The sequence below is a fragment of the Humulus lupulus genome, chromosome 6 (genome assembly GCF_963169125.1).
Source record: "Humulus lupulus chromosome 6, drHumLupu1.1, whole genome shotgun sequence".
NCBI classification, from domain to species: domain Eukaryota; kingdom Viridiplantae; phylum Streptophyta; class Magnoliopsida; order Rosales; family Cannabaceae; genus Humulus; species Humulus lupulus.
Window position 1 is genome coordinate 8,814,098 of NC_084798.1, and position 25,678 is coordinate 8,839,775.

General features: G+C 31.9%; 1 protein-coding gene across 1 annotated transcript; it reads left to right on the forward strand.

The window, feature by feature from the left end:
• Window positions 1-4,488: 4,488 nt before the first annotated feature.
• Window positions 4,489-25,678, forward strand: LOC133784646 (glucan endo-1,3-beta-glucosidase 4-like). The gene is made up of 5 exons (XM_062223938.1): window positions 4,489-4,518; window positions 4,727-4,853; window positions 23,407-24,654; window positions 25,065-25,092; window positions 25,210-25,678. The coding sequence occupies exons 1-5, from the start codon at window positions 4,489-4,491 to the stop codon at window positions 25,352-25,354; spliced, it is 1,578 nt and encodes a 525-aa protein (XP_062079922.1). The 3' UTR covers window positions 25,355-25,678.

The window sequence follows — 25,678 nt, forward strand, 5'->3', positions numbered from 1 at the left end:
AGGATTGACTTGGAAGACTAAGGTGTGAGCTTTCATAAAGATAGAAAGATCATTGATTTTTACGAAAAAAATTCAAGGACACTTGATAGGCAGGTAATCTCTTATCTATTTTATGTATAATTTAATATATCTATATATGTATGATCCTGACAGGTATTAATAAATTTTTTAAATGACCCATTCCATTGCGTATTCTTATTTTCTCTTATTTAATACCAACAAATATATATATATGAAAAGAAAACAAAAATAATTATATATAAAAAAATCACTGCGGTTTTTTTAAAAAAACTGAGTGAAAAGTATTATTTCTCTGCGGTTTTTATACTTTTCACTGCAGTTTTTTCGTAAATTTTTCTCTGCAATTGATTACACCGCGGTTCCCATTACTCCCAAAAACAAAGTGTATTAAGGAAAAAAATCGCAGAGAACGCTCAATTTTGTAGTAGTGTATCAAATTTCTAAATTGATATGCATGTACACTAAACTTTAGGGATATTTTAAACGAAATGAAATAGTCGTGTTGTTTCGTTTATAGTACTTTATATAAAGTGATCAACAATGCATGCTATATCACCTACAGACTATGAAATTTCTTATTGAAAAGTTTTAGAAGACTTTTCATGTCACACATTTAGGGTCATGAAATCTTTTATATTTATGGAGTGTGGAAGGTGAAAGTCCCTACAATAAAAAAAATTCTAAACTTAATTAATAAAATGTGTTTATTATTATTTTATGTAAATAATTATATAATAATATTGATAAATTATAAAATTAATTAATTAATAAATAATTAATAATAAATTAATGAATAAATAACATTTTTGCTCCCCAAACTATGACCATTGTATGATCGTGCCCCCCGAATGATTTGCGATATTAAAAATTCTTCCCGAACTATGCACGTTACTGAAATAAGAGACTTCTATTAGATTCCGTCCTAGGTGGATAACAGATTGATGATGTATCATTTTGTCTCTTGATGTGGTGGTGTCATGTGTAGAATAATTAGAAATTTTGCCCCCCGAACTTTGACCACTACCGAATTGTACCCTTTTTATTAAGACTAATTTAATTTTTTTTCTTTTTAAAAATGATAATTAAATCGTTACAAATTAAAAAACAAAATAATTTTAAAAGATTAAGAAAATAAACAATACTAAAAGTTTCAAATTAATTAAATAAAATTCAAAATCTAATTAATAGCAAATAATTTTTTTTATTACTTTTTCTTTATTTTACAATATAAAATTAATCTATTTTAATATAAAAATTAAAAAATAAATCCTAAAACAAAGTTTTTCCTCTTTGTCCTTCTCCTCTTAAATTAAAATTTTTATTTATTTATTTAAGTTTTTCGTCCACTTCTTCAATTAAAAGTTTTTTCTTTGTTTTAGTATTTATTTTAAATGTTGATTCTAAAATAGTTTTAATTAATGTTGTAAAAGAAAAATTAAAAAAGAATTATTTGTTGATAATTAAAATTTTTATTTATTAAAGATTTAGTTATTATTTCTAAGAAAAAATAAATATTTTTTTTAATAAAAGGGGTATAATTTGGTAGTAGTCAAAGTTTGGGGGAAAAATTGATAATTGTTCTACACATGTCACTGCCACATAACTAGACAAAATGCTACGTCATCAATCCATCAGTCACATATAGGACAAAATCTAACAGAAGTCCAATATTTTAGTAACACGCATAGTCGGGGGGAGAGATTTTTAACATCGTAAATCATTCAGGGAACACGATCATACAGTAGTCATAGTTGGTATTAATTACTTTATTTATTAATTAAATATGAATCAAATTACCTTTTTTTTTTAGTAGTAAAGGTCTTTAACTTTATGTATATGAACTAGTTTATGTATATGAACTAGTCCATAGAAAAGAAGACGGAAATTAGTGTGACGATGATAGTCAATTATTAATTTATGATATTGAAAACAATAATTCTTTTATTCTCCGATTAAATTTATATATGAGCTATTTGACGAATTTATATCTATGTGGGCCAACAATGTCTCACCCATTTGCAAGGCAAAGAAAAGTATAATTTTAGACATAATATTTAAGTAAAATAAATAAATAACTTGGGGAGACTTAAAAAGAAAGACTTTTCTCATGTAATAATAACACGCATTAATTAATATATCACGTTCGTTCTCATTATATCTCGAGTAATTACAATAAAATGCAAATGCTAAATAGATACTAATCGATCTTTGATTGAAATTAATGAAAATTATATAAATATAGTTTTCTATAAATTTATTTTGGCATTTTTGATCTTTACTTTGGAGCTTCTTTTGTCTTTTCGAATTAAAAGATAACTTCATCAAAAATTCAAAGCCGAGAGTCGAATCAAAGGGTCATCAATCTATATTTCAAAATAATATATATATATATATATATATGATAATTATATGGTGCAGACTTTTTGTGTTTTTTTTGGGTCGTGAATAATTTTTTGTGCAATTTTTTTTATGATTGTGTATATTGTAGTTATTTATATCATTTTATAAATTTTTAGTAAATTTCGAATAATTTACAGTACTGAAAACTAGGTTAAAACATACTATTTTCCACGCGCATAAAAAAATTAGTCATGCGTGCAACAACCTGTTTGAACCTAGTTTTTAACACTATAAATTATTCAGAATTTTTTCAAATTTTACAAATATTTTAAATAACTACAATAAACACGATTATAAAAAAAAAATTAGAATCACATAAAATATGCACCGGTTAAGATATACACTGTAAAAGTATTCTCTCTCTATATATATATATATATTAAAAATTCTCATCCATACAATTCTATCTAGTTAGAGATTAAATTTTTAAAATTCTCATATAATCTCGTATTAATTAATTACCTCTAACATCCAATTAATACACAATAATATTTCTGCAAAGACTTTATAACAAAGTGACAACATGATGTATATCTTTCTAAGAAATTTCTTTATTACTAATATTCAAACAACTTGGGAATGGGGCCGGGGAAGAGAGAAAAAACGGTGACAATGACAGTGAACTATTATATTCCTCTATAATAATTTGAGCATTTATTTGTGAATGATGTTGAAAATTCATTACTCAGTCCAATTAAATTTATATATATATGAACTATTTAATTACAAACTTAATTAAAAGCAAACTCTTTTTTGAAAATTAGTTAATTTACATAGTAACATGCACGTAAAGCGTGTGTGGCAATCTAGACTAACATATGGTGTGAGTTGTAACAGAAAAAGATAAGACCGAAAAAGATAAGGGGCACATGAAGCTAATTACCTTCTATAATTAACTTGAAAATATTCTCTTCAATTTTGGTCATTTTTGATCGAATTTGCCACATAAAGCCAGTCTCCCATACTATTTAATAACTTGAATAGGCAATTCTCCAAGATATTATGAGCAAAATGTTGCCACAAACTATAACAAATCCAACTCCAATTCTCATATGAAAATATTTCATGTCAAACCATTTGTCACGCTATCTTCAACAATGCTATAGTTATACATATATGAAAATAAAAACAAATAATTAGAATAGAAAAGAAAATAGCAGACCTACACAGTTATAATAAACCAACGCACAAAACACAAAAGTACAAAGAAAGGATGATGGACAAGAGGAAACTCTTTCTTTTTAATTGGTTTACTTTTAAACCATATTTAGCAGCCACTGCATTAGCAGCTTTAAGCCTAAATAAGGTATCCAAACACCCAAAATGTTTAATATCCAACAAAATATTTTTTTATGCGTGTGGAAATCAAAATGTTTGAACCTAGTTTTCAGTACTGTAAACTATTCGAAATTTTCTGAAAATTTGCAAGATGCTCTAAATAGCTATAATATACACGGTCATAAAAAAAAATTGTGCCAAAAACTGTTCACGGGTCGAGAAACACTAAGAGTCCCACCGATAGGGCTTAAAGTGAAGCCCCCATAAAATAATTGTCATAATGGATCACCTTTAACCAATCCACTTGAGCATCAAGATTTATGATTTAATTTTATATATATTTAGATTTAAAAACACATGTTTTTTTTCATTAATTAAAATAGTTTTTATTTATCAATTATGTCTATACCAATTTTTAATGAATTAAAATAGGTTTATTTTTATTTTTTTGAACACACGTGATAAATACAAGAATATCAATAAATATTAAGAATTCTGTTTTTGGCACCGTAAATTATTCAGAATTTTTCGAAAATTTGCAGAAAGGATGTTGTAACTACAACAAACACTACCATGAAATTTTTTTAGAAATAAATACTCGAGTATGTGTTTTTAGAGACGGATGTTGACTAAAAAATTGAAATAGGAGGTTGATCATATCACTCACCTTCCTAGATATTTTTTTTTTTTTTAGAGTGATACACTATGCATGCCCAGCCCATAAATGGTGTCAATTCATAAAGAAGTTATAATCTAATTAACGCGTTTTGACAAATAAATTAGTCTACCATGAAGGATAATATCAAATGTATGGACCAAGTGAGAGAAGTAACCAAAGCCTTTTGTTTTCCAAAAATAGGTGGTCCAAACATTTTTTTGTCATTAAAATATTATTAAAGAATTATGTCTCAATGTAATTTCCTGGAAAAACATGTATTCAATTAATAATGTATCTCATTTCAAGTGGGAACGACTCCAAAAGTTCCAATGGAAAGCTTGGTTATAAATAGTGTGTTTTCTTTGCTAGGTTCAGTCACTCAATTCAGAAAGTTATAACATAACAACTATTATAAGAGTGTTAGAGAACTTAGAAGAACATAGAAGAAAGAAAAAGAGCGTCTATAACATTGAGTTTTCAGGTCATTTGGCTGAAGGTACGATCTCTATTTTCGATCATCATTACAGTTTTATTCAGCATTTGGATTGTGTATATATATCTTCTTACATCTATAAATAGCAATTGAATTTTTTCCTTAGAACAGTTCAAAGCAATTCAACATGTTACATTTTTACGCAATTTACATTTGGATTTTGATATGTTTCATATTGAAGTTTTACGACCGAAGATTATAAAGTGTTATTTACACTTTTAGAGTGTCTTGTCTAATATTTACATATAAAAGATCAGATGGTTTAAACATAATATTGTAATTAGGTAAAGAATAATAAGAAGTTAAGAATATTTTATATCTCAATCAAGTAAACTAAGTAGAGATTATTTGGAAACGTCCTCATTTTAATGCCTTCTCCTTATGAAGTTAATATTTTTTGCTATATATATTGAAAACAGAAAGCATGTGTATTTTTGACATTTTGGGTCTTTATATTATTATAAAAAGCATTGTTATTAGGCATTACTATATATGTGGTCTCCAACTCCAACACTACTCAAAATATAAAATAGTCTACCCTATATTATAAAATAGGTGCCTTTTAGTTGAGGGAGAGAATATCATTTTTTTTTCAATTGAAAATTACATGTACATTAATATTTTATGAGTATGTATTCACATGGTATTCATTATTTTTTAAAAAGTATAATTTTGGTACTCTCTATTATCAATAATTTTCACAAATTTAAAATTTGGTCAACAACTTTTCAATATGACCAAATTAGTTCTGTTATAAGTAATTAATTGATTTGAAAAAATATATTGACATGTGCATGTTCTAATTGTTCCATCTTATACTTTTTTTAAAAAAATTATAATATAATAAAAACCATATTTTAACAAAAATATAAAAATAATTAAAACTTAATTAAACTAAATAATTAATTAGATTTATACTTAAAACTAAAGTAAACCAAATCCAAAATAAATTTTTTGAAAAATTTGGAGACAAAATTCAAACGAAAGGTACTATTTTAACTAATTTTTAAAATTAAGGATACAAAATGAATATTATTAATAATAAATGGTAATACATGTATACTCTATAAAAACAAAAGTATACCTAATGCATAATTTCACATATTATATTCAAATAATCATATTAAATAAATGAAAATTATTCAATTCTTTTGTATTATAATTTTATTAGGTGCAAGCAACATGCAATGCACGTTTGGTTAATTTTAATAATATGATAGCTTTTTAGATGACAAACTATCATATTCAAGGTACAAAATATTTATGATATTATTTAAAGCGTACACTTCAGTGAATTGGGGAAAAACTTGTTTATTCTTGATAGAAGAGAAATATTATTATAATTTTTTATATAGTTATACAGTCATTTTATTTCTACACACATGACACCAATATATAATGTATTTATAATGTTTATTGTTATTTAATATGAATATATATTTATATAAGTTAGATTAAGTAATAAAAAAATAGCATGTTTTCTTTTTAAATACAAATAATTTTTTTTTTAATAAAAATTAAGATTATGTATTATATATTATTATAATAATTATATTTTATAACAATTAAATTTATATTAATCTAATTACTAAATATTTATTTTACCAAAATTTTATAAAAATTAACATTTTGTATTATATATTATTATAATAATAATATTTTATACATTTGAATTTATATTAATATTATAAAGGTTTATTTATTAAATATCTAGTTTTGTGTTAAATATTTTATTTTTTTTATTTTGTATTATAAATAATAATAATAATAATAATTTATAATATATGAATTTATATTAATATAATTATTAAATATCTTGTTTTGTATTAAATATTATAATAATGATAATATTTATAATAACTGAATTATATTAATATAATTACTAAAAATTTAAGTTATTATATTATTAATTAGTTTTAAATATATATTCAATCTGTTAAATACATTTTTTTTCTAGAGAAAGAGATATTAAAAACAAAACAGATGTACATGTATTTTTGACATTTTTAGTTTTTGTTCTTATTTGTTTTACCGAAAAGTCCTAATATAATTTGGCACTATTACACTATTATTTATTTATTAAGCATAGTTTTTGGCAAACAAGTCTATATTATGCACTGTTTTGTAGCACAGAGACCAAGTGAAAGCCTCTTTTGGATAAAACATGGGAAGGCATCGTAGCACAGAAATATTAATCTTCCTGGTTCTTCTCTGTGTATGCATATCAAACATGAGAGGTATTACCTTTGGCTGCATCGAAAAAGAGAGACAAGCTCTCCTAAACTTGAAACAAAGCTTTCAAGATCCTTCACACAAGTTGTCCTCCTGGCAAGGTCAAGATTGCTGCCAGTGGAAAGGAGTAGCCTGCAATGAAACCACCGGTCATGTTGTCAAGCTTCATCTCAGATCCTCATCAATGGATTTCTCATATGCTTATCCATACCAATATTCATATTCATATTCATATTCATATCCACTTTATCCATTTTTTTATTATGCTACTCATCCAGAGCTTGATCTGCCTAACTTACAAGCTAATGAGTTGAGCTCTAGTTTGTTGGAGCTGCAACATCTCAACTACTTGGATCTTAGCGGAAACAACTTCAGTTATAGCAAGATTCCCAACTTCTTTGGCTCAATGAAGAATCTAAAGTATCTAAATCTGTCTTACGCAGATTTTGGTGGATTGATTTCTCTTCAATTTGCAAATCTTACTAGCTTGCAAGTTCTTGATCTTCGAGGTCTTTATGATGTTAGTACTCGTACTTTCCAGTGGGCTTCAAATCTTTTGTCTCTCCAATACCTTGATATGAATTCGGTAAATTGTTCGAATGCATCAGATTTAATGCATGTACTTACCAACCTTCCTTCTCTGTCACATATCAGCCTATCTTATTGTAGTCTAAATATGGTCAATTTTCCTTGGCGTTCGATCAATTCCACGTTCTCTGCCAGTGTTCGATACCTAGACCTTTCCTGGAATTCTCTTGAAAGATCAATTCTTAATGATCTAAAAAATATGACTTCTCTTGAAGTACTTGATCTTTCGTCCACCTTCTATGCTACTAGTTCCTCAATTCCAACCTGGTTGGGTGATCTTAAGAGCCTCGTTTACCTTAATCTTAGAGGGAATAATTATGATAGCTTTGAAGGAGAAGGTGGCTTGCTTTACATAATAAATAATGCTTGTTCCTTGAAGTTATTAGATTTGTCATATAACAAAATTAGAGAAGTGTTAGAGCCTCATCAAAATTCAAGAAAATGTGTCAAATATAATCTAGAGATATTAAGTTTAGGAGGTAACGAAATGGGTGGTCCTTTGCCTGATTGGTCAGAGCAACTAAAATTTTCATGGTACCTTGACCTTGCCCAGAATTTATTTCATGGTCCAATACCATCATCACTTGGAAGACTTTCATTTTTGAAAGTATTAGATCTATCCTTCAATCAATTAATAGGGTCAATTCCAGAATCTTTGGGAAGATTGTCGAGTTTGAGAAGAATTCATCTTTCAGACAATGAATTGACTGGGATTATTCCAAAAACAATCGGGAGATTGTCAGCCTTAAAATGGTTAGATCTGTCACATAATAATTTGAATGGGGTCATTCCAGAAACATTGGGAAAATTGTCAGTCTTAAAAAGGTTACACCTGTCATATAACAATTTGAATGGGGTCATTCCAAAAACATTGGGAAAGTTGTCATTGGTGAGGGGTATAGATCTTTCTAGAAATCAATTAAATGGAAGCTTGCCTAAATCAATTGGAAAATTAGAATCCCTACAATCCTTGGATATCTCATCAAATTTATTGGAAGGTATTGTATCTGAGGATCACTTTGCTAACCTTACAAGGTTGGTAGCGTTGGTCATTGATTCCAACAATTTCTCGTGCCAAGTTAATTCAAATTGGATCCCTCCTTTTAGTCTCTATGAAATCAACATGGCTTCTTGCAAAGTTGTAGGGTCTCATGGAGTCCCCCAATGGCTTCAGACACAAAGGAATGTCGTTCACTTGAATCTCTCAAATGCTAATATTATTGGAACATTTCCAAAATGGCTTCAGAACATGTCAAGCATCCACTCTCTGGATCTCTCTATGAACCAAATCAGCGGGCACCTTCCTATGAATATTGGTTCTTTGTCTTTTCTGTGGCAACTATATCTCGGCAACAATCAGATAAATGGTTCACTTCCAGAGTCATTATGCGAGCAAAATGATTTGCTCGAATTAGATCTTTCGAGAAACAAGCTTTCTGGGATATTGCCTAATTGTTGGAGAGGGAGCCAATCCGTGGATGTCATCAATCTTTCATACAATAATTTGTCAGGGACTATTCCAAGCTCAATGGGGAACTTATCACAACTGATGCGATTGCATATGAATAATAATAACTTTAATGGGGAACTTCCTTTGGCCTTGAGGAGTTGCTCTCAAATGAAGATTCTTGATCTTGGTGATAATAATTTTTCTGGACCTCTACCAACTTGGATTGGAGGACATAGCTTCCGGAACATAAGAATTTTGAGGTTACGCAAGAATATGTTTAGTGGAAGTATCCCTTTAAATTTTTGCAAGCTCTTGGCACTGAGCATTTTAGACCTTGCAAATAACAATTTGAGAGGAGAAATTCCTCATTGCTTTGCCAAACTCACTGGAATGATGGTAAAAGATTATCCACAAGTGAATGGAAGTATGGCTGATGCGAAGGTTTCACAAGTGATAAAAGGAAGAGACTTAGAGTATACAAAAACACTGCTACTTCTTGATAATTTGGACCTCTCAAGCAATAAGCTAGTTGGGATAATTCCAGAAGAGCTATGTGTACTATCTGCCTTGCGTGGTTTGAATTTGTCCCATAATCATTTGTCAGGCAATATTCCTAACAATATTGAAGAGTTGAAGTCCTTGGAGTCTCTTGACCTTTCAAACAACAAACTTGTTGGTGCAATTCCCCAAAGTATGGCCAATTTGATGTCACTAAACAAGCTCGACTTGTCTTACAACAATCTGTCAGGCAAAATTCCAACAGGACCTCAACTTCAAACACTGAATGATCCAAATATCTATGCTGGCAACGATGAACTGTGTGGAGACCCATTGCCAAAGAATTGTTCTGGAGATGATGATCGGAGAAAAAATGCCCACGAAGATGATGATGACTACAAAGAAAGTAGGATCGAAAGAATATGGTTTTACTGTGTGGTAACACTTGGATATGCAGCAGGATTATGGGGAGTAATTGGGAGTCTGGTTTTCAACAGAAACTGGAGGCATGCTTTTTTTCGTTTCACGGAAAACACCATGGATTGGATTCATGTGAGAGTAGAAGTCAAAATTGGGAGACTGAAGAAGAGCATCATGAAGTGGACCAACTAATAAAGATATCTACAGATAACATGTATTTGTCTATGTGTATGTACGTACTTCATAGGACGATCGATCCTCTCAGTTTGTGTATTTCATCTTAATTTATGCTGTCTTGTATTGTTTAGGTTGTAACCTATTGCCACAATAGTTTGTCAAAGATTCCTCATTTGCTTCAACTATGCTCATCTGTTGGAATTGACAGAGATTCCTCGTTTGCTTCAATTATGCTCATCTCACAAGTTGTATATTTTTGCCTTCTCGGGACAACATTTGATGATGCTCCTGTGGTGAAATTTCCACCGAGATGCCAGGTCATATTGGTTGAAATTAACCTGCCAACTGATATTCCTGTGTATCAAATTCTGGAGCAACAGGGGCATTGTACCTATGCAGTTTCACCCCTGCTCCAATGCACAAGTAAACACAAACACAGAAGAAAAAAATCAAATAAATAACATGAACTTTCTGTTTACTCATACAAAAAATAATTACTCTCACATTCAAAGTCATGATTCCACAAAATCAATACCCAGACACCATAAAGAAAGCACCAAAAACACATGCATGCTACAGAGAAGGGGAAAAAAGGAAAACACCCACTAACCTACTGAAGAAGTCTACTCGGTGGCGATGGATTTGGTGTCCGGTGGCCTCTTTCGCAAACCCAGGTGGGTGCCTCTGTTCTTCTTCTTCTTCTTCTTCTTCTTCTTCTTCGTAAGAGAATACCCACTGCCTCTGCCACTGCCTGCCTTGTTTTGAGTTTAGTCACTATTATTTTAATATATAATATGTTTTCATTATCTTTTTAAAACTATTATTTATCTTTTTAAAGCATCAAAACAAATAAAAGGTACTATTTTTTTTCCTGATGTTATTTATACAGGTACTTGATAAAAAAATTTGGTATTAAAGGTTACCAAAGTTACATTTCAATAAAATTTAAGTTATTAAATGATTATATTCCGTTTAATATATGAAAAAAATTTCACTGACATGCCTAAAAAAATTTTAATTGAAACAAATTATATATTATAAAAATATTTTTCGATGACATTTTTAAAAAAATGTAAGTACTGTAACTTATTAGCATTTTTTAAATATCACTAAAATTATTTTATGATTATAAAAATAAATAAATAACAAATGATTTAGTGAAATTTAAAAATTATTACTAATTATAATTAATTGATATTTTAAACTGCCCCTAAAAATAATTTAATTTAGTGACAATACTTTAACTTTTAATAGCACTAAAATAGCAAATGTAAAATGCCACTAAATATTTATAATATTAACATTTAAAAATATCAGTAATTCATATTTTCGGTAAAGTTAGATTTCTATCCAAACACATAAGTTTTAATATCGTATTCAAGAATTGCTGAGATGGTTAGACGATTAGACAAAACCAACTACATATCGTGAATATAGATTTCTATCCATAAGTACTACTTCGAATGCAAACTTTAAATCCATAAATATAGTATTATTATTTTTTGGAAGTTCAAAAGAGAAGAAATAAGCCACATTTTAAATCCAACTAATTATTTTGTAGCAAAGTAAAATAAAAACTTTGCGAAGAACATATTTTCAGTTTAGGAATTGTATAAAATCTACCTTTGATAAAGTAGAGCATAAACATCAATTTGAACACTAAATTCACGAACGAAGTTAAAAAAAAAGAGAATTTTTAACAAGATAAAAATACAATTACAAAAAGAAGAGAATTTCGGAGCCATTGTAATTGATGAACTTCATGGAGGAGTATCCATTAGTACTACTTGAAATGCAAACCTCCACCTTGTGACATTTGATAGACACCACCAGTTGATGAATAAGCTTTTCATAATAGATTTCTGAGAAACAAAACATGGAAACAAAATTATGTAGGGGAGAAAAAGAATTGATATATAACTAAAAATAGTTAAATTCATCTTAACTACTGAAATGTTTGTGAAAAATTATTAAAAATTAATTACCTGCTACTTAGAAAGCCTTCTCTTCAATAAAGTCATTTTGACACAAATTATCACATATAAACAATCTCCAAAAGAATCAACAAAATTGAAGAAGGCAAGTCTCCCTGAAGTATTAAGCAATAAAATACCACAAACTCCAGCAAATCCAACTACAAATCCAACTCCAATTCCCATATGAAGCCCTGACATGTCAAACCATTCTTCATTTACAACAAAACTTGAATGATCTTGATGATAATTTGGTGACTCATCTCCAAGACATGAATTTGCCAGTGGACGTCCACACAATCCTGTTAGGAGTGTGTCCTAAAAGCATGTAAAGACATGTGTTTTTTCTGTCAATAAATAAATACAATGGTTTATTATTATTGTCATATTTAGATTGTTAAATTATTGTTTGAATAATTTTGTAAATATCAGAAAAATTCCATATTCATTATTGAGGATGTGATCTTGTATTAGTACGAGAGAATTAAGATCACATGAATGAATAAAAATGGTCAACAACGACAAATTAAAGTTATGGAATTCTTTAATTGGAGTTGTAAGTACGGTTTACTGAGTATCATAATGATACAAATAATCTAGATTCGGATTATTGATGTGGAAAGACATCTCAGTAAAGGTGCTTTATATAATATGATTATATATGACATGGACCGATATGAATTAAAGTCTTTATCCAAAAACCATTTAACAACAAAGACTTGTAATTCATATCATAACTGATGATCATTTATAGATCAACCTAAATCCTGAGTGTTCATGAACTCCTGTTCATGTTTATTAAATCTTTTGATTCACTCGTTAAGGTCTCTTCAAAGAATGAGGCTAATAACTTTTGTTTTGGAGATTTAATATCATGGATGGCTGGGAACATGTATCAACAACACGGAATCTAATCTTTCCTAACGGATCGTATATTAGTTCCCTTAAGGGTTAATTCTGGAACTGAATGATTTTGAGCTCAAATCTATAATTAGATTATGGATTAATTATTCACTAGTGAATTAATGGTACTTAAGGAATAAGAAGTAAATTAGAAAGGTTAAATGGTAATTCTTCCATTCTAATTTATGAACTAATTAATTAGAGGGCTGAACTATTGTAAGATGGTTATATCAATGGACGACTTAAGAAAAAGATTTCTGTAAAAGTATATCTATAACATAAAGAGTGCAATTCTGAATTTATAGTGGAGTAATATCAGAATTAATAAATTAACTATTATAATTAAAGAGTTTAATTATTTAGTTTCAATTTATTGGAGCTTAATGTTATTGGTCCATGGTCCCCAGAATGGCTCAAACAATCACTGTCAAAGGCAAATACAAAAATGGGCAAAAAAGGACTTATGTGATAAGTAAAATATTTTTCTATGTATCAAACATAATTATTGTTTAATTATGTGTAATTAATTAATTAAGAATTAATTAATTATTTGATTTAACAAAAATATAATTAATTTTGAATTAATTTATTTTTGGGATTTTTGGTATTTAAATAATAATAAAAATTGGGAAAAATCACATGCATGCACATGCATGTGGTACACGTGTGGCACAGTGCACATGCACTGTGCTACACGCATAAGAGATAGACTTGGTCTCTTGATTCCACAATTTTAGTTATTTAAATATTAAATAAATAATGAGATATTTTGATTTGATTTAAATATTATTATTTAAACAAAAATCTGATAACTGATCAGTTATTTTGAATTTGTTTAAAATAACAAATATTTTAATATATTGGATATTATTAAATATTGGATATCAGTTTTTCACAGAACGTAAGTTTTCAGGGATAAAAAAATATCTAGGATTCTCTCAGAGAAAAAGATCAGTGACAAAACAAAGGTTATTGTTCTTCACAAAACCTAGGTCCAAACTTTATCAGATCTCATGTGTTGAGAATATCTGATAAATAGTTATTGCCTATTATTTGTATAGCGAGCCCACACTCGTTCTTTGGGTGACTGAGAACATTTTGGAAGATCTTGGTGTGAGATCTCAAGGATTCAGCCATACGAAAAGATAGCAGCAAGGAAGGACCTGAGGTAATGTTTCTATTCTTGTCCTTGATTCAATATATATATGAGTGTGAAGAAGTAGATCTAGAAATCTTATGGGATTAATCTGACAATTTGATTGTTGTTCCGCTGCGCATAATCTCTGATTTGATCAATAAAAACCAACAAATCCATCATTATCGGTGTACATCAAAGCATCAAAACTTTGTAGTTGAGTGCCAATAGGAATTTTTCCTGATAATTTGTTACTTGACAAATCTAAGAAAGACAAAAAAGATAAATTGGCCAAGCTTGTTGGAATTACACTAGAAAATTTGTTGTGTGATAAATCTAGTGACTTTAACTTCTTCAAGTTCCCAATATCCGTTGGGATAGCTCCACTCAAATTATTCTTCGAAATGTTCAGGTCAATCAATTCAACAAGATTTGTTAACTCCTCGGGAATTTTTCCATTCAATTTATTACTTGATAGATCAACTAGATTTATTAATCTCAGAATCTCTTTGAATTGGCGGTTGACTCCTTTCCACATAATAAATGTATCCATGTCATAGTTTAGACCAGTATTATCATCTAAGTTAACATGTATCTGCATGTTACTTACTTGAAAAATGTCTCTTTTATCTATCATCTAGGAGAAATTTTTTATGCATGAAGGAATATGTCCACCTATATTATTCATGGAAATGTCAAATATTTGAACAGATTGAAGATGGCATAGTTTTGATGGTATGGCTCCAAAAAGATTATTTGATTTTAGTCGAAAGAAAATCAAATTTGTTAGTCTTTTCCCAATCCAAATTGGTATATTTCCTTCAAGATTATTATCCTTGACATCAAGAACCTTAAGTTGCGTACAATTTTGTAAGGATGAAGGAAGATTTCCAAAGAAATTATTGTGCCCCAAAAGAAAATATTGAATTTCATGTAACAAACCGATTGATCTTGGAATTTCTCCAAAGAAATAGTTGTTATCTAATTTCAGAAGAGTCAAATTCTTTAAATTCAAATGACAATCGAGAAGGCTTCCATTCAACATGTTATTTGAAATGTCAAGAATTTCTATTGACCCATGTACTGGTTCACAAAGAAAAGTCCTTAGACTATGAAGCATATTCTTAGAGAGAAACAACGTCTTCACATTTGATAGATAAGTTGGAATAGGACCATATAATTTGAAGACAGATTTAGAAACTTCAACTCAAAAGTCTGATTAGAAAACCAATTTGGAATCTTATCATAAATTTGAGCGTTAGAAATGTCAAGATAGGAGAGTTTTTTTTGGGTTTTGAGCCAAGTAGGAAATTGTGGACCTAACTTGCATGACCCCAATAGTACATCAACTAGTTGAAATTAGAGCTGTAAATGTGGGCCGCCCGGCCCACATTTTTCGTGCCTCTGATAAATTCGGGCCGGGCCAGGCTCGGCCCATATTCAATTCGTGCTGGGCCCGGCCCGGCCCATTTTTGAAAGAGTAGGCCCAGCACGGCCCATGGGCCCGGCCCATGTCGTGCCATGTCGGGCCGGCCCACTTTCTATATTCGGGCCCACTTTTAGGCCCACTTTTTTTTTGCTAAAAAATGTGAGGATGGAGAATTGAACCTTCCACCTCCTCTTTAACCATCAATGGACTTACCACCAAACCAAATACATTTCTTTGTTTAAATTATAATTTTAGATATTTTTATATATTTTTTAACAATATTTTACACAAAATTATATCAAAGATAATTATTAGAATTTTAATACCTACTAATAAATGCTAAAAATTTAACTAACAAATCTTAAAATAAATTAATATAATTATAAAAATATAAACATTGAAAAAAATAAGACATATATTATCATTTTAATTTATTAATTATTGACAAATAAAAATTTATTATGATTATTAATGTAATGCCCCAAATTTCCTAATAAGGTTTAGGACCTTGATTAGGAGGCCGGGAGGGCCATAATTGATTTATTATGATATTTAATGATTATATGCATGTTTATGTGAATTATATTATTATATGACGGTGAATGCATGCATATGGGCTCATATTTTAAATGCAAGGGCATTTTGGTAATTTGGCCACTGTGGGCGTAATTGTATATTTTGGGTGCATGGTTGTGATTAATTAATATAGCCACATTATAAGGTGGATTGGTTCGAGCTTATCGACATGAGACGATCATGGGGTGTAAGTGTTCGGTCTAGTCATAACGGGTTTAAGCTCGGGGCTCGGGGTGAGTTTAATGATTAGAGCATTACCGGGAATTAAAGGGTAATGAGATATGATTTATTGATGATTGAGAATATTGAGATTAGCGGGAATTGGAGAGCGTTAATTATGATTAACGGTATAGGTTGGAAAGGACAATTTTACCCTTGAAGTGATTTTAGAGGCTTTTGGTGGCTTAAGGGCATTTTGGTCATTTAAGGTTTTGGATATATATGATTTAAAGGCTGCTGGCTGTGGAAAGTTGTAGATTAAAACAGAGATAAAACAGAGGTTATCCTCTTCCCTTCCCGTACACTACCCCCCCTTCAACCTTCTTTGGTGTTCTTGAGGCCATCATGAGGCTTTGAGCTAGGAAATTAAAGGTGGCAGCTAGGGGACTTGTTTCACTCACTAAAGGGGATTCAAAACCGTGTTTGAGGTGAGTTCCAGTTATGAATTTAATGGTGTGCTCTGTTTTTGAGTTAAGTTTTGAGTTTCTTAAGTTTTTACACTTAGAATTGGACTTTGGCAATTGTTGAGTTTTTGGTTGGTTTGAGCTTCAGGTTTTGGTGGTTTTGGACCATTGAGAAGTTTGGTAATATTGATTTGATGATTTGGAGATGTTTAGATGGGTTTTTGGAAGGTTTTAGAAGTGGAAAAACGAAGAAAAATGGCTGGTGCGAAGTTGGGCCGCGGCCCTGTTCTTGGGTGCAGCGGCCCTAGCTTGAAGAAGGTGGTGGAGGCTCTGTCTGGGGGGCGCGCCGCGGCATGGTCCATGTAGGGCCGCGGCCCTTAAGGGAAAAAAAATACTAAATGGTGGTTTTTGTGATGGGAACTTAACTCTAAGGGCCTAGGATCGATCCTACTACCTAGTTGAGTGGGATTCGACGTCCCGGAGGCTTGTGTTGGGTTTGGAAGTATTTAATTACTCATTTTGATGAGGTTTTATATTTGGTTATGACTAGGTGACCGCTAATGGACTAGAAGTTGATCGTTCTCAAAGGTCGTTTCTTTTATTAATTCTCGCTCGAACCCAAGGTAAGAAAACTGCACCCCATATGTGACATGCATGGCTGTGATTGATGCATGTTGGATGTTGAATGTGAACATTGTTAGCATAATGAATGCTTGGCAGTTTTGCCCTTTGCATATGAATATTATTGAGGCATGCTGGTTGGTTAAGTGTGATGCATGTGATGCATGAGAAACATGTGATTAGGGCATGCCGTGAATGATGTATATGAGATTGGTCAGAGCTCGAGTCTCTGAGTTTGTGCATGATTATAATTATGCCAGCAATTGTTAAGTGAGCATGCTGAATGCCCTATTCTTGGTTAATTGGCATATGATACACATTGATAGCATTGCTTACCTGTGCATGGTACTGACTTGTTAGTCAGGTTTAGCAAGGGTGCTAGTATCAACTGTGAAGCTGTGGCTTATTAGTCAGGTTCGGCAGTGGTACTGGGCACTGATCACATTGAGCTGACTTATTAGTCAGGACGGCCTTAGCGTGTATCACGCAAGCCAACAAAGATTAGATCTAATCGACCACTAGCATTGAATGACTCAAGGAGCATTAATGCCTGACCGACCCTGAGGGTCGATGAACAAATAGAGCCTGGAGGCTAGTGGCTTACCTAGCAGCCACTCTCCCGCTACAAAACAGAGCCTGGAGGCTAGTGGCTTACCTAGCAGCCACTCTCCTGCTAGAAAAGAGAGCTTGGAGGCTAGTGACTTACTTAGCAGCTACTCTCCCGCTAGAATCATGTGATGTGCACCCATTGGTTTGAAAGCTTTATGTTCAGTGTGATTATAATGATAATCATTTGATAATGTTTATGAAAAATATTATGTTTTCTTGCTGGGCATCGGCTCACGGGTGCTATGTGGTGCAGGTAAAGGCAAGAGGAAGCTGGACCATCCTTGAGTTGGAGAGCTTAGGTGATGACGTGTACATATGCAGCTGCTCGACCGCCACGGCCGAGGTTTAAAGTGGAACTAGGGTTGAACCCTATTTTGCCGCTTAGAACGGCCTGTTGTAAATATTTTATGTAATAAACTCTGAAATTATATTTTTGGGATCCCAATGTATATATTAAACGTTCTAGTGAAACGTTACATCTTAACCAAAGTTTTTAATCCCTAAACCGCTAATCATACTTAGTTCACGATTTTGGCCAAATGACTCGGTTAGCGAGTTTAGCACTGTTTACAAGGCACACCGTAACGGTCTCTGGAGTTTGGGGCGTTACAATTAATGTCAAAATATCGGGGTTTTTATCGTGTCGTGCTTTCGGGCTAGTTTGTTCGTGTTTTCGTGTCGTGCCTTCGGGCTTGTCGTGCCATGCCTGGCCCAAGCCCATATTTTTTCGTGTCGTGCCTGTCCCAAGCCCATATTTTTTCGTGCCGTGTCGTGCTCGTGCCGTGCTCAAAAGCCCGGCCCGTATTTACAGCTCTAGTTGAAATGGTGGAACCCAAGTAGAGTTGAAGGTCAATGTTAAGGGGTTATCCAAAAAAGAAAGCCTTTTCAAGTTGGAAAGTCTTTTAAAGTGAACTTGAGTGACAAGTCCCGTGAAAGCGTTTGAAGAGACATCTAAATTCTCAAGATGTTGGAGCTCACCAATAGCTTCAGTTAAAGTACCAGTGAAAGAGTTCCATTTGAGATGCAAAATCTTAAGATGATGAAGCTCGCCAATATCTTCTGGTAAGGTACCATTAAGCTTATTGTAAGAGACATCCAATAAGCTTAGGGATTAAAATTTTGAAAGATGCAGCAATGGTCCTTCTAATTGGTTATCATAAAGGCTTAATTCTTTTAGAAAGACCAGAAATGCTTTCGAAATTGGAAAGGATCCTTTTAATTGGTTTGATCTTAAATCCAATATTTCTAAAGAATCGTTAGCACAACCTCTAAGGCTTTCTAAAACATCCGAAAGTGTTGTATTGAAATTATTCTCTGACAGAGAGAGCTCTTGAAGATTGCAAAGACTTCCCAATGATTTTGGTATTCCACCGAAAAATTCATTGTATGATAGGTCAATGTGTGCAAGAGTTCTTATGTTTTGAAATTTTTTTGGAAGTGGACCTCTTACTTCATTTTCCAAAAAGGTCAAACTAAAGAGATTGCTACTTATATTGAGCAACCATGGAATTGTCTTAGGATGTATGGTATTGTATACAATGTCAAGTTTTGTGAGAGAATTTGAAGAGCTTTTGTTGATGACATCTATTGTCATAAAAAGACAATTATATAATCTTAAACTTGACAAAGAGGGAGCAGTTTTAATGGATTGAAACCAATTTGTGGCTTTGGTGAAATTGGTGTTACTCAATTTAAAGATTTTTAGGGAAGAGAGATGAGAAAGCCATTCAAGATTATTATCAATCCTGAGACCATAATTGTCAATATCAAGATTGAGAACTTGTAACCTAGTGAGATTCCCAAGCTGGAAAGGAATAGCATCGACGATAGGATTTTGTTCAAAGTTGAGATACTTGAGTTTAGTTAAAGAACCAATAAACTTGGGAATTTTACTAAAGTTATTGTAACTAAGATCCAAGTACCTCAAATGTTGCAAATCAACTAAGGAGGGACCAATTTCACCACCCATTGGATGGAACCCAGGTGCAATAGTATTGTACTCTTCTCCGTATAGTATGTTTGGACGAAGATTAAGCATAATAATATGATGAGTTAAGTTATCACACCTGATTCCTTTCCATGTACAACAGTCTTTTTGGCTGCTTGTCCATGAAGATAGAAAGCTGTGTGGATCAACAAAGCCTTGCTTCAAGCTGAAAAGAGCTTGTTTTTCCTTCTCTATGCAATGATGAACTTGAGAGTAGTTTTCGCTTGGTCCATCCATACTACTGCTCTTACTCCATACACGACGCGTGGCTAGCACCAGCAGAAGCACTACAACTTTGATCATATTGAGAATTTAAAGTGAGATAATTATTACAGGTAAAGATCTTTACCTCATTATAACTTTGTCGGCGAGCCAAGCAGTAACACTTCCAACACTATCTTTGATACTAATTATCTCTAAAAAAATACAATAAGAAAACAAATTCACATGTTATCTTCTTAACCAATAAGCATAATGGAAATGAATATAAGATGGATTTCATAAATGCGTCTCTTTAAAAGAATAATAATCCAAGAGGAGTTTATTTTTCCTTCAAGATGACTTTCGCATATATGGTGATTCAAGATGACCACTGCCGTGTTTGGCGCATTATCCAAAAATCTTCCTTATCTATTATATATAATTAAACAAAATTCAGAAGTTACTTAATGAGAAAAGTAATATTCCACTTAACTTTTTTATTTTATTCTTGGTATAATGGCATTTCATATTTTGACCACCTAGCTAGATTCTGGTGTAGACAACCAAAACAAACAGATTTTTTATCATCAAAGAGAAGTAATGTAAAAAAGATTCACACTCACACAGAACACTAGAATATTGCTAGCTATATGGCTCCTTTTTAGAATCCATATGTAACTTCAGCATACATGCACTTTTACATAATTTCATCATAAAAGAAGAGAGTTAGCATTAACATTAAAGTTTGGAAATAAACTCTATTGAATGTATGCAATGCTGGGAATACAATTTAAATAACAAAAGTCTAACAAGGTAAACTATACAAACGATTTACTAATATTTATCAAAACATGAAAGACACATATAATGTTATCTAGTTTCTATGCCATAGATAGCTTAATTAAACATAAGCTATTGTGTTCATACTGCCAATGTAATATCTGGAACTAGCTATATATGTCTGAATTGCTTGATAAAATCTTAGCCCTATTAGTTGTCAACTAACAAAATCTTCTATAGAAATATTGGATTGACAGTACTAGTCCGAACTCATTAATTTTGAGCCTTTATTCATAGCTTGGTAGGTACTAGAGACTTAGAAAGAGGAAACCAATTGTAACATAACTAGAGACTTGATTTGGATAAATACATCTTTTCAGAATAATTTAATTGCAGTTTGCATTTAAGAATCCAAAACGTCTAGTCAAATAGAGCATTGAAACAAAGAATAAAAACCATCAAACATAATCATAACTAGAGACTTGATTTAGATAATGAAAGAGATCAAAGGTTCAACAAAATAAAACAAAGTAGAGTAATAAATTTAAGAGAATCCAACAATTATCTCAGACAAATAGAGTAACATTATATATTACTTTATTACTTTTATTTAAAGCATATTCTGGGTAATCCATAGCTTCATTTTTGGGCTATATTCATCTGCACGTATATATACATACATAATATTGGGCAGGTTATCAATGAAGTAGTCCGGCTTGCAAATATTGTGCCAGGAATCTTTAGAAAAGTTGTGAGTGATGTTCAGATAAAAAGCAAGTCTTCAGAATGAAATTTCTATTATGTGATCATGAGAAATAAAATCATTTCTTCCACCATAAATAAAAAGAAGATGAAAAATTACTCACCAAAATATATATTATTGTCGTGTACTCATTACAAGCAGTAAGAATTTATTTATTAAATATGGTGATTCTGTAATCCATGCTAAAGCTAAACTAAGAATCTGTCATATATATTTGCATACGTTATATACATAACTCTCTTCTCTCTGTAATATTAATTAGATTTAGAAAGGTATAGTAATATCAGTAAAACAAAAAATACAGACTGAAGACACTTTACCTCAAAGCTGAAAACTACTTCTTAAATTAGCAGCAATCACTCTGTATATTAACAAAGTCGTGTCAGCTACATATCCTATATTGTATTCAACTACATATTCAAATTACTCCATATATTCACAAAGGTGTGTCAGCAACATATCCCAATTACATATTCAAAGCTCAAAACCATTTATTTGCTTCATCTTGTTACTTCCTCAACTATTACTTTATCTCCAAGTCAATATGTCCTTGAGATATTTTATCAAATAGTTTTCTTGCACTGTAAATACAACAATTTTCAGAATATAACTTAAACAAAGACCTCCCCAAAAATACACATACTTCCAATCCTATTATTTAATCTAACTTTCTCATGCTCACATTTTATAAATTATACTATTCAAACAACGAAACTAAATTCAATTACATTTAAGGATATCAATCAAAATCCAATAAGGAAAATGAAATTGTTTCCTCGTGCTCCCGAACAAGAATCCGACGATCATTAATAATCAATCTAACACATATGAAACAATGAAATGCAGAGCAGAGCAACTAGGCCTCTTGTGAGCAATATACCAATGCCTAAAAATTCAATCTCTATGGTGAAATTGAACTATAGATAGTTAGGCATTTAGCTACTTGCCATATTATATTAACAAAACTCTGATGCGCTAAATCCAAAACGTAAAATGACATAAACAGAGAATATTGATTAATTTAAACTTTAAAGTCAAAGAACATAATATATACCAAATTCGTCGAGAAGCCTCGTCGATCTTCTGAGAACAAAGTTGTGAAAAGGTTCATCAAATCTCCCAAAATATCAAAATTGTTGGTTGAAGTACTTACCCATGCCAAGGAGAGCATCAGATTGTGAGAGTGATGGCGAAGTGGTGTAGAGCGATGAGGAGAAATGGGAGAGAGACCAGAGACGAGAAATGGGAGAGAGAAACAGAAATCGGGAAATGAAAAATTCTTTTTTTTTCTTTTAGAAATTGTTTTTATAAATGTTATTATAAAATTAATTATTTTATATTGATGTTTTCATTTTCATGGCAGCATATTGTACTATTTATATTTTATAGCTTTTCATAGCACACAAATATTTCTGCAGTATATGAAATATATCGCAGGACGTGTACACATTATCAAAGTATCAATTTATTAAGTACTGAAGTAGAGTTGGCACAATCCTTCAAAACATTATCAGTTGACATCTAGTGCTCGAAAGGGCTATTGCGAACGAAAAGATTTATGAATTGCTTTGTTTATGTATATATTTTGTAGGTGCATTTGTGGGGGTAAACATTGGCACCGATGTTTCTAGTCTTCCATCAGATACAGATATTGTTGCAATTCTAAAAGCACATCAGTTTACACATGTAAGGCTTTACAATGCCGATGCTCAACTGCTGAAAGCTCTCGCAGGCAGTGGAATAGAAGTGATGGTAGGTTTCACGAACGAGGAAGTTCTTGGGATTGGAGAATCAGCATCAACAGCCGCAGCATGGGTTAATAAAAACGTTGCAGCTTACATGCCTTCAACTAATATAACTGCCATTGGCGTTGGCAGCGAAGTTCTTATTGTGATTCCTAATGTTGCTCCAGTTTTGGTTTCTGCTATGAATTACCTTCACAAAGCTCTAGTTGCTTCTAACCTAAATTTTCAGGTCAAAGTCTCGACTCCACATTCCATGGACATCATTCCCAAGGCTTTTCCTCCTTCCACTGCCACCTTTGACCCTACATGGAACTCTACTCTTTACCAAATCCTTCAGTTTTTGAAAAACACAAATTCCTATTACATGTTAAACGCGTATCCGTATTATGGATACACGAAAGGGGATGGCATTTTCCCAATTGATTATGCTATTTTTCGGCCACTTCCCTCGGTCAAGCAGATTGTTGATCCAAACACTCTTTTTCACTATAATAGCATGTTTGATGCGATGGTGGATGCTACCTATTACGCCATGGAGGCTGCCAATTTTTCTGGGATCCCTGTTGTTGTCACTGAAGCTGGTTGGCCATGGCTCGGTGGAGCCAAGGAACCTGATGCTAATCTAGATAATGCTGAGACCTTCAATAACAATTTGATCCGGCGTGTTCTTAACAATTCAGGTCCTCCGAGCCACCCAACGTTGCCCATAAATACATACATTTATGAACTGTGTAATGAAGACAAGAGACCTGGACCTATTTCTGAAAAAAATTGGGGTGTGCTTTTTACAAATGGGACTTCTGTTTATCCTTTGACTTTGGGCGCTTCTGGTCAAGTTACTGGAAACAGTTCTGCTGTTTTCTGTGTGGCGAAATCTGATGCAGATTCTGATAAGTTGCAAGACGGTTTAAACTGGGCATGCAGACAAGGCCGAGCTAACTGCAGCGCCATACAATCTGGTCGGCCGTGTTATTTCCCTAATACTCTTGAAAATCATGCTTCGTATGCATATAACGATTACTATCAAAGAATGCAGAGTGCTGGCGGAACATGCGACTTTGATGGCACAGCTGCAACAACTAGCGTTGATCCAAGTAAGTTTTCGACAAATTTTCTCCCCTTCACTACACAATATTTTGTTAGCACAAGTTAGCAAGGAAAGGAAGATGAACAATTTGAATTGAGATACCCCACTTAGCTATTCCATATGTGAAGCCAGCTTATGTTGAGAGGCTTATAATCTGATAGCAATTATAAACTTGCAGGGTCTGAGAGAAATCTTTTCCAACATTGGAATGTTGAACAATTAAAATTCTAAATATGTACTTTGATGGATTGAAATAGAGATGAATCTAACCTAGAAAGAAGAGAAGAACCGTATTTTGTTCACTTTGTTACTGTCACTACTAATGCCATTGAAACACTATTTTCAGCTTATTGAGAAATTTTACATTTTTATTGAGCTTTATCTCTTAACTATTACTTTGTGGGAAACTTCTTGCAGGTTATGGAAATTGTATATTTTCAGGAAGGTGAGAAACCCAAAACCTTACCACTTCACATAATTGTACCTTAAAAAAATAGTATGAAACCTTTATTTATTGTTCCAAATATCTATGTCTCTAAACATGAATGTTTTTTTGGAACAGTTCTAATTCAAGTATCCATGGCAGATTCGTAACTCCCTCGGCTTTTTCGCCTGAGGTTGCACCGGGATCGTGGAGCTCGTACCTTCAAATATCCAACTTTCAGAGTCTAATGCCGGCAGCATTGCTCGCTTTGGTTTTTCTTTGACTCGAGAGACGCTACAGCCACTCGAATGCTATCTATTGTGCAGCTGAATCATCAGATTTTGAGATTGTAAAAGCAATGGAAGTAATAGGAAATGCATTATTAGCAAGACTTAATTCTTTTTTGTCAATGTTGTTTTGTATTCTTAGTTCTAGTGTAGTCATTTTCTTGAAGTAGCAGTTAGACCATTTTTTCTTTTCTTTTGGTAAACAGATTTGAAAAAACTTGGTTTTTTTTTGTACCTTTGTTAATGATATACATCAATTGAGATTATATATGCGCCTATTCTTTTTCCCGTTAAATCATATTTATGTTTATATTGGCTGA